Genomic DNA, 11,632 nt, shown 5'->3' on the forward strand with positions numbered 1-11,632 from the left:
GAGAAGTGCTCTCGGTGAAGTTTGGCAGTAGACTGATAAAAAGTACTATGATCGAGCATTGGAATACAGCATCAGCAATAATATTAGGTGTTACCAGATGTAACTTATGACCTACATATGACTGTCTAATGGGGCCCTTATCTAAAAAGACTGCTTGGTATGTGGATGATGTAATTTATTGTAAGATTCCTAGTGATATTGTGGCTTTCATATTCGTTATGACATTATGAAATTTATGATAACGAACCTTGAATCGGAAGTCCAGTCGACGCAAGTGGTTTCGTCGAAACATCCATGGAAAACTCTCACCATTTCCATAGGATTGTAATCGCCCGTGAAATTTCCCGGAGCTTTGTAGATGAAAACTGTTGAAAAATTAATAAATCACATAAATAAAAGAGTATGAGCCCCAGCGCAAAGCACCGCTTGTTTCATTCAAATTTGACAATTTTCATAGTAGTATTTTTTTAATAAATTTTCAATTAAGGCTCAACTCACACCTACGCGACTCAGGTCGAGAAGCGACTCGACTCTAGTCGAGACCATGTGCTTTCAAATGGTGACACTCAGACCAGTCGATTCTAGTCTCCGCGACTGTCACCATTTGAAAACACATGCTCATCGACTAGAGTTGAGTCGTTTCTCGACCTGAGTCGAGCCTTATTGGACAGTGCAACGAATTTTATAATTATATAAGGATGGATGTATAAATGGGAATGAATCAGGATAAACATTAATGCCAATTAATATTTGTCATACATCAAAATATAAGATATCCTCAACATTCAATAAAAAATCCATGCTATAGTGAGGTCCACGTTATAATGGCAGTGAAGGAAGATACGAGAACAACGTTGCCAAATTGACTCCATTTTGCTACTGACTGTACACAGCTGTTAAGCAATTCATCTCATTAAATTTGATCTGATAGTAATTTGAATTCCTTTGATAAAATAATCAATTTCATTCCAATTAATTAAATTCATCGATAAAATGAATATTTTCATAATTTGATTCTAAACTTTGCTTTCATAACTAAGATCAGATTTACAATGGCGGCTAAATTGAAAAGCTGTGATACACCAATCTGAACTTCAAAACAGCAATCAAGTTATTCGGTAGGTATTATATTCCAATTTCTTTTAAAAATAATAGAAAAATAGAAATCCTATATAATAGAATAATATCTCAATAAAAATAATTATATAATTATTTATAAAAATAATTAATACTGAAATAACCTTTCAATATTATTTATACCGGTACCAGTGTAGGCCTAACCTATTCTGGTAAACTGATACATGTTAGGATGGTCTCAAAGTTATCAACTTTTAAAGTGTCGTTTCAAGTGTAATTTGTGTTTCTCATACGGCAATATCTAAAATTTATTTCATTTATTTAAATATACATTTAAAATCAATTATACGACTTATCTACTTTAGCATTTTGTTGTAAATCAAAATAAAACATGGCGGCTGAGGATTGTCTTTCTACTTCTGTACAGTCACTGTTAAAAGTGAAATGAAATATTTCTGGCCAACTGACAACATTGCAAAGCTAGAGAGAGATAGCGCTATCTGTTTTGTTGCATGTTAGACAAGGATAGCAACACTATTGTCAATCGTGCACTGCCATTATAACGTGGACCTCACTATATACATAATGATCCGGGTGAATCAAATATAATAAAATATAATAGTAGAACGAGTACTTGACTTTTTAATGGTAGCCTATACTTGCATAATATGCTATAATAATGCTATGCAGAAATGCATGGCAAATATGTTAAACTACAGTGACATTCACATTATGAAGTCAGCTTCTTCCTTTTCCAACTCCGCATTTTTACCAAACCGTTAGCAGTATGAAGAAATATAATGAACTACCACAATATTCAATCTCATTAAAATGTATATTAAATCATGAAAAGATAATATTCTATTGGAAAATTTAATATATTTTATACATCTTTGATAATAATTAATAAGAATCAACAATACATGTAAAATATACCGGGACGAATTAAATCTCTACTATTTGACTCTATCGGGATGACGAGATGTCTCTCGACCTACTATAGAAGTGTTTTGAGTTTCATGACGCCATCAATCTCACAAGTGTGGGTAATGGATGAAGCAAATTATATATAGATACTTGCTTTCGTTGTCCAAGACTGGAGATTCCAGATAGACAGTGTCACAAACAATGTTGGTTGGTAGCCATTTGGCTAGTCGTTGAAGTAGAACTGCTTAAAAAATGGGGCTCATCCTCAAGCTCAGCAAATGAGTAGAGTGACAAGAAGGCGGTGGGAAAAGAAGTGGCAACATTACTGTCCTATTATCTCCGCTGACATTACAACGTGGATCTCACTACAGATCTAAAGATAATGCAATGAAAAATTGAGCATTAAAAATGTGAAATTACCATTATTTTCCTTGCAAACAGCAAAAAGTTTGCCATCTGGGCTGAATTTGATACAGCAAACGGGTCTCTTGAATTCGAACTTGTTCACCGTTTGTTTGCTCACCATACTCACTACCGAAGCTGTACCAGCTGAAAAACAATTACAACATACCTTGATTATATATACATTATCATAGATAACTACATACTTAGATTATTGCATTGAAAATCACTATAAATGAAATTCCAATTGAGCACAGTGTTAAGGTGGTGAAGATTGTTCCAAGAAGCCAACACGACTCTTGGAATGTCCTACAATTGGCTGAGAATCAGCTTTTGGTGAGAATTAGCCAATCGGAGGACATTCAGTGTGTCGTATTGGCTTGTTGGAACTACAGGTACTATATATACAGAGTGTTCTGAAAAAAGGTGCCCATAAGTCAGGGCGTGATTCTTCACATCAAAAGAAGAAAAAGTTTTAATTAACTTGGGTCCGAAAATGCTTGGTTACCAAGTTTTACAGAGTGAAAGATTTCGTCTGAATTTCAGTTTCCCTTCCCTGCGGGTATTTGTTGACTGTTGATTAAGATGTACAATTTAGCGTACTTTATGTAAAATGAACTGAAAAATTTAATAAAACCATTTCCAGACCTGTAGCTACAGTAATTTTTAAGATATGTGAGGAAATACGCAAAACTTGGTACTTTAAAGTTTGAAGCAGATTTACTATGTTAAATGTACAATAAACACAAAATATTTTTTACTTGACTTGTAGAAAATTTAATTTCGAAGAGAAAGATGTAAAATAAGTCTATAATAGACAAACGCAACCTTTAAAAAAATCCTTAATTACATACAAAACGAAAAAACCTTTTTTTTAGAACACTCTATATATATAAACTGTTTATATAGTTACTGTAGTTGGAACGATCGTCAGTGGCCAGCTTTAGAGAAGACGTAACCCATCTCTTGACACTCAATAAAAATTAAAATACAAAATATGAGTAAGAATTAAATAGATTTCAGGTGTGTTCTCACAGAAAGCGGCCGAGCGTTACGTGTTCCATCGGTCTAGGCTTGTTCGAACTCGGAACGCCTGACAGTTCTCTATGCACAGTAGGCTACACACACCCTTGGGGGAGACCTAGAAAAGGTCTGGATTAACCTATTTATATTAATTTATAAATAGAATTAAAACCAATTTAGTATCTATAGAGGTTTAGATAAAAACTAAATACATATAATAATTATTATGATATTCACTATAAGGGCTACTCGTATTTATGTGAAAATTAAAAAATCAAAGTTCCCTTTTTTAAATTTATTCTATTACTTAAGACATGTTTCCACTATCTTATTTTCAAGTGAGTTATAAAATAAAGTTTAAAGAAAGGGAGCATTGATTTTTTAATTTTTAAACTATTCCGATATACATCAGGACAATTTTAGCTGCAAAATAAAGAACTGGTTATGGGAGTTTGAAATGCTTGTGAATATACTCCCAGTGTCACTTACTTTCAATAAATTTAATCAAGGAATGTAAACTATTTGTAACAATGGACAAATAAGCAATAATCGTGATTAATTTTATAGTCAAAAGTGCAAAGGGGCAACTTTATTTTGTAAAAATTTCAACATAATATTTTTTCAGTTGAAATCTTTGACAATCAATCAGCTTCCTTCAAATATCGAAAAAAAACAGCTGTGCTATTAGTAAAGTTGTGTTTCTTTCTGGCTCAAAATTTTGCAAAATTACTCAAAAATTTCAAATTTGTAGAGATTTGAGTGAAATATTTTTGTTTTTAATTAGTTTTAAAATATCAAAATTTAAAATTTTTATTTTAGTCATTAGTTTTGAAGTGTAAATTGGACTTTTTGAAGTGACAAGTGAAATCTACCTCATTCTTTTTACTTTCCTTGCCCTATTACCATAGGTAAGGAAAGTATTGCTTTCCGAAAAAAATTAAGGTACCTCAATTTCTGAATTTCTATACGTTTTAAGGTACCCTGAGTCCAAAAAAGTGGTTTTTGGGTATTGGTCTGTATGTATGTGTGTGTGTGTGTGTGTGTGTGTGTGTGTGTGTGTGTGTGTGTGTGTGTGTGTGTGTATGTGCGTCTGTGTACACGATATCTCATCTCCCAATTAACGGAATGAATGTAAAATTTGGAACTTAAGGTCCTTACACTATAAGGATCCGACACGAACAATTTCGATCAAATGTGATTCAAGATGGCGGCTAAAATGGCGAAAATGTTGTCAAAAACAGGGTTTTTCGCGATTTTCTCGAAAATGGCTCCAACGATTTTGATCAAATTTAAACCTAAAATAGTCATTGATAAGCTATATCAACTGCCACAAGTCCCATATCTGTGAAAATTTCACGAGCTCCGCCCCATCTATGCAAAGTTTGATTTTAGATTTCCAATTATCAGGTCTCAGATATAATTTAAACAAAAAATTTTTAGTGGAAACGATTAAGCATGGACGTTTCTTCAATTAATGTTCAGTAACATTTTCACCTAAAATTGAAAATAAGCTTGAAATTTGAGAAAATGTAATTATTCAATTGCAAACTGTTGGCAACTGTTGATTCTATTAAATCATTCACTATGAAGAGATAGCAGAGATCTCGTGTGTATCCAGCGTTATTGACCTGTCACCAGCTGGCTCATATCTTTGACTTGAGATGCGCGTTTACACTAGCGTCAGGTGATCAATTTTCATAACGGCAAAGAAACTTGTGTGAGTGCGCCACACCAGATTTTTTGAAACTTTTATTTGTAAAAATTTGGGAAAACACAGTTTTGGGCTATGCTATAGCCTACAATGATAGGCTTTATCTAAAGTAAGCCATGGCTATGCCTGTAGTTGTCTTCTCCCATCATATTTAAATTATTATGATTTGAGATTGTCAATGAAATAAATAAATATCAAGCAATATTTCATAATGAAACAGCTGCACCTTGAATCAACTGGAAAACATTTGTTCTGAGAGAAACATCAGAGAAAAAAGAAGAAGCATTGGAGCATTAGCAAAACAAATTAACCAAGTTCAACTGTTTTTATGTTCAAAAAAAAAATACAAACATTATCTTCAGTTACTCAAAACATCAAAATTCTTAGTTTTTGAGGCACCGAGACTTTGAAATAATTCTTTGAAATTAAATTTACAGTGAATTTCATGGGTTTTATTTAGTTTTTGACGTAACCTAATTTCAATTTTCTCACCAAAGAGCACACAGATAACTTGAGCATAGTGACCGTACTATATTGTGTATACAAACTTTTAACAGTGAAATCCCAAGAAAATTATATTATTTGATTTTGATTCAGAAGACAAATTAAGAATAAGAAAAAGTGGATTGATATTCAAGTTTTTACAGAATTTTGAAGTTTTAATCTACCAAATTTATACAACAGCTTGGAAAAGTAATAGAAAAAGCTAAAAAGCATTTTAGAGTCAAAACGTTTTCAACAAGAAATAATAATACTATGGAGGAGGAGTCCAAATCTTCACAGCCTCAGAAACCCAGACCCAAAGGCAAAGACAATGTTACAACAAATCCGTTTTTCAACTTTTTGCGCGGCTTGCGTCAAAATCCGCAAATGAAAAACGAAAAAGTGACGCAAATCGCTAAAAAAGGAGCCAGCTTATGGAAAAAGATGACTCCTGAAGAGAAAAAGGCTTTCTACGATATGGCCGAAGAAGCAAAAAGAAATAAAATGGGACAAAAATCTTAAAGCAATAGAAACAAGAGAAATTTGAAGAAAAGTGATACAAAAATTGGTTTAAAAACTTGATTGTAACTTAAAATTAACAATAGCTTTGTAATTTGTAAACTGGAAACTATTTGCAAATTTCTTCAAATTTAGCACTCCAAATTATTTTTTGGAAATGTAATATTATGTGATGTGTTTAAAAGTTTAACGTCTATGACATAGAAACAAGTTCAACAACGAAAATAATATTGTGATTATATCGGTGTGTTATATATATCTACTGATCAAGAACTGTTGTGTTTTGTAAAATTTTGTTAAAATAGTCTAAATTATTGTGGTTTAATGTACATAATAAAATCTATTTTCAATGCCTTTGTTAATGTTTTGTTAAATTTAAAAATTTAAATTCAAATCTTTATCTGTCCCAAAAACATGATTACAATGACAATGGTTATAAAAGTAAATTACAATATAAAATGAAATACGATCAAAAAGGATAGAATATAGATATATTAAACGGGAATTACCTGTAAGGTTCAAAAAAGCCTGAGCGCAGAGGCTCAGAGTGTTCAATGAAGAACAATAATGCAAAAAATAATGTGGTAACATGCAACTTAGTTCTGTTAAACTAAATAATATTTAACATTTATTGAGAAAATCGGGGAGAGTAACAGGAAGTGAGGAGGGGAAGAGAAAGTTGCAGAGTAGGGACATAAGAAAAAGAAAAGGGTAGTTGAAAATTACAAAAAACATGGAAGTCTTTATACTAAGATAGGAGATAGTATAGTCTTTATTCTCTAGATTTCAATTACCATTTTTACATGAATTTCAATTACCAGTTTTCTATTAAATTTACTAGTGATAAAATGGTTTAGGATAACATTAATGAGGTTTGATTACTTATATAAAAATTGTTCTCTACGAATTTAATAAAAAAGTATTTGCAATTTGAAAAAGGTTATACGATGTTACACTTCTTTATTTGTCCCAAAAACATGATTACAATGACAATGGTTATAAAACAAACAAAAAAATACAATACAATATGAAATACCATCAAATAGGATGAAATATAAATATATTAAACGAGAAAGACATTTTTTCTTTTTTTTAGTGTACCGGTAATGAAGTTTGGTAGTTCTGATTACTATACTTAACGCATGGATACCGTTAGTTGCGAGACCAAAATGTTCTCTCTGGACGTATTACCAAATATTCCTAAAATTTTGGGAGCATTATATAACAAACGGTTATATGCTGAACACTTCAAACTGTAAATTATAAAATCTTTTTACATCTTCAATGTTAAGTTTTGGACAGAAACTCTGTGCATTAGAATGGTGTATAAGCTGTAAATACAGAATTAGTCATATGTATGGGATGTATGGGAACCCTTCAATAAATTAGAGACTGTTAAAAATATAATACTGTAACTTTCAGGATAAGTTATTGGTCGAAAGTTAAAAGGCCTTTTGGCGTACAACTGTATTTCATCCCCTCATAAGGGGGTGACTTAGGGGTTGTAACTGAAATATTTTAAATATAAACACCCATTGTGTAATACATCATTTAAAGGCCATTTTAAACAAGAAAGGTGGCATCAATAAGAAAGTTCTATGATGCTTGTATCCAAAATGGCGGCTGATTGAAATTCTAATTTTTTTAAAAATGAGGGGTTGTAACTCAAATATTTTAAATGTAAGCACCCATTGTGTGGTACATCATTTAGAAGGCCTTTTCAAAAACAAGAAAGATTACATCAATAAAAAATGTTCTGTGATAATTGTATCTAAAATGGCGGCTGATTGAATGTCAATTCATTTCAAGTACAAACTAAAACTTCAATCAGTCGCCATTTTGGATACAAGTATCATAGAAAACTTTTATTGATGCCATATTTCTTGTTTAAAGAAGGCCTTTAAAATGATGTACCACACAATGGGTGTTTACATTTAAAATATTAGAGTTACAACACCTAAGTCACCCCTTTATGAGGGGTTGAAATACAGTTGTACGTCAAAAGGCCTTATAACTTTCGACCAATAACTTATCCTGAAAGTTACAGTATTATATCTACAACAATCTCCACCTTATTGAAGGGTTTCCATACATACTAATCACTCTGTATATTGATGGATTATCTTTTAATTTGTAATTTGTGTTGAATTTGAATTCTATTTCAAGTAGAACTTGAAAAAGTTATATTTTGTTGATGATAAATGAACGCTCAACAGACCACGATATTTTTGACTCAATTCACACGAATATAATTTATCTAAAATTTCATTTTTTCATCCTTACCTTCATTGACAGCAATCAAGGCGGATCCATTTGGAGATAAATCAATTGCGGTGAAGTTGAAACGACTTTCAACTGGCAGAGTCCATGATTTGTTGCTAGAAAAATGGAATATTTTTACAGATAACAATACCTGAATCAATACGAAACAATCACAGTGACAATAAAATAATAATTTTCATGATGACTTGTGCGAATGTAATAAGGTGAGGTATAATGCACAATTCAACCATAGAGAAAGCTAACACTCCTGTATTCTTATTCTATGATAGAGTCCAGATGCTATGTAGAATGATTCATGATTAACCCTGTTAAGTACTAATCTGGATTTTTTTCAGGAAAATCAAGTTAATGTAGGATTCTGAATGTATCATAAATTTATGGGATTCTAACATTATTATTATTATTATTCCTATGATTCTTTGTAATTACGGTAACTTACTTAGAAAATTGTCTAGAAAACTTGATTCTAAATCATCCTAATTATTAACAATCAATTGACGTTGGAACAATACATTCCAGGAATGAAATGAAATAATATTACTTGATGAGATAATTTTCGCAGTTTTCTAGACAAACTTGAAAATTTGTATGGTTTTGTGGTAAGACCCCGGGTATGGGGGCCATGGGCCATACCCAAGGGTATGGTTGAATTTCTTTACCCGCAAAAATCATTGGAAATGCAACTTTTAAGCCTAGTACGGTTTGGTCGCCTAGGTACCATCTACCAGGACCGATAGACAAAGAGTAGCCTACATTGCACTAAAATGATAATTGTTGTTAGACATTATTTCAAATATATTTTTTTTAATATTCTCTTTAATAGAATGGCCTGAGTGTAGCATTGATGGCAGTGGCCTGACATTGACTCAACGTTGACATGGGAGCCACACATTCTTGGAATAAGTGAGAAGTTATAAAAAGTGATATACATCCTCAGGAAACTGAGATGGCTTCTGAGAATAGAACACTCTTGTTGATGCCATACCATTCAGTTTTTGGTTATATTCATGCAGTGTGTAGTATCCTGATATAGTGCCATTTACCAAATGCCAGGAACGTTCTGCTGCTACAAAAGAGGGTACTACGTGTTATTACACACAGTATAATGCTCATTGCCAGCCCATCTTCCGCAGATTGGGCATTCACACAGTCTGTGGTCTTTGGTCATTGTTTGGCTTTTCTGCTACAACATATCAACATTGCAGCGGAGGCAGCGGACAAATTTGGATGTGCCATGCTGTCGTCTGACGAGAGTGAGGGACTGTTTCCCGGTGATGGCATTGGAAATGTTCAATCATTCGCCAGAGTGAGTGAGAGAGCACCCAGTGAGTGGTTTGTCAATGTGGCTGATTGGCACAAGTCCATAATATGAAAAAGAGGATTTTTCAATGAGAATAATAATGATTTGCAACACTGCCATCATATGATAGTGTGAGTGTGTGTTCTATTGACCTTCGTTTTGAACGTATACAGCTCCTGCTATAAAGGCTTCATGTTAACATAAATATGACACGATCAACCCAGGAATGTCCTGGCCAACGACCTAGAAATTGGAGATTATTATTGAGAAATACTTTTTTTAAATAAATACAGTACTCACTTTTTGAGATCGAATACAGTGATTCTATTCCCAACTGGACTGAATATACAGTTTCCGTCCGGCGAGAAAAACACATTTCCTTTCTTATACACCGAGCCCAGAAGATTACTGAACTGAAATATTAACAAATCAAAAGAAGAATTGATCAGTTATCGATAACAAGAAACATTAAAAAGTTATAAGGAACATGGAACACAATTGCAGTGCAGTATAGCATATTATATTTAAAGCATATAGTATATTTCACCACACAACCGACAGCTCCAGTGGTTGATTTCTTTTGACAATTCCCATATTGATGGGGTTGAAACAGTTCATTTTCATCAAAGTACCCACAAAGCTGAGTGTACATTACTCTGAGTTTTGAAAAAATAAAAATATTAAAACTGAGTTTTGGATAAATGAGAATTATTGAAGCTGCTCTGAATTTTGCCAACTCCTCAGGAGCTCAGGGTCTCCTTTCATTAAGACGGGAATACATCTTCAACTCAGTAGTAGAAAGTCCGGAATCCAAACAATTGTTGATTGGCTCACCTAATGTGTAAATTGAATTGAGTGCTGAATCCCAAGTGACCGGCATCTTGATTGATTTTTATCTATGACATAATACCAATGAACCCACAAGTGTGGGTAATGAGCGGAGAAGTTATAAGGTAATACTCTCAATTTATTGCTGACTTCATTACTGCGGTTAAAACTCTATAAATTTCAGGACTTGTTAAATTATTGTATTATTAGACTACAACAGATTGTTGAGAGTTACCCTCACCCAATTCGAATACCTACAGTTCCAAATATAAACGTGACTTACTGCCTTAACCGATGGTCACAAAGGACTATTAAAATTTCAGCAACATGTTGAATAAAGAAATTATCCATGTAAACAGTATTTAATCTTTTCATTAATACAGCTAACTTCTTCTTAAAACTATTTTAATATGATATTGCTAGAAAATTGTAATAAGATTTCTTATCCAGACCTTCTTTGTATTGACAACGACGAGTGTTGAGTGAATAATTATTGCTATAATAGTTCAAATTTTGTCAGGTACTACCTAACCTCAAACCAAAACTGCATTCATTTATGCAGCAAGAAAATTAAAGCGTGATTTTATGTATGTTTCAACAACGTAGAATACATAATAGTAAATAATAATAAATTCATAGCAGAGGTTTTAATTTTTAAAAACACAAGTTTAGCCTGATAATACAAAATTCACATGTGCTTTGTGCTAAATTATAATTTTGACCAAATAAAGATTTATAAATCTTCCGGCTTACCTTGTAATGGAACTTCATCTTGAAAAATTCAAATATGAACTAATAAAGATTTTTAATTTTTATAATAATAATATTGTCATTTTAAGTTTAATTTGAAACATAAAATTAATCAACATAACCTAAAAACATCACGTTTTGGAACATCAGCTGTGAAAACTGAAATCACAAATTCTGTCATATGATCAGTCTGGCACACCCACTTATCGCAAAATAGTTTGCAAAGCTTTCGGTGTTATGTTTTACAAGCATAATAATTAAAATATCATAATTACAAGTAAAGAAATAGTTTTGCCAAATAATATCTTTTTTCTCATAAGTTATTCTGT

General features: G+C 32.3%; 1 protein-coding gene across 1 annotated transcript in view; it reads right to left on the reverse strand.

Moving 5' to 3' along the window:
* Positions 1 to 11,458, reverse strand: part of LOC111056016 (periodic tryptophan protein 2 homolog) — a 36,929-nt gene extending 25,471 nt beyond the window's left edge. The window contains exons 1-5 of the mRNA XM_022343327.2: positions 11,307 to 11,458; positions 10,026 to 10,138; positions 8,426 to 8,520; positions 2,425 to 2,553; positions 248 to 365 (exon numbers count right to left, since the gene is read on the reverse strand). Coding sequence (XP_022199019.2) covers positions 248 to 365; positions 2,425 to 2,553; positions 8,426 to 8,520; positions 10,026 to 10,138; positions 11,307 to 11,324 — 473 coding nt within the window. The 5' untranslated portion in view covers positions 11,325 to 11,458. The remainder of the gene's footprint in view (positions 1 to 247; positions 366 to 2,424; positions 2,554 to 8,425; positions 8,521 to 10,025; positions 10,139 to 11,306) is intronic.
* Between the last annotated feature and the right edge of the window lie 174 nt (positions 11,459 to 11,632).

The sequence above is a fragment of the Nilaparvata lugens genome, chromosome 12 (assembly GCF_014356525.2).
Source record: "Nilaparvata lugens isolate BPH chromosome 12, ASM1435652v1, whole genome shotgun sequence".
NCBI classification, from domain to species: Eukaryota; Metazoa; Arthropoda; class Insecta; order Hemiptera; family Delphacidae; genus Nilaparvata; species Nilaparvata lugens.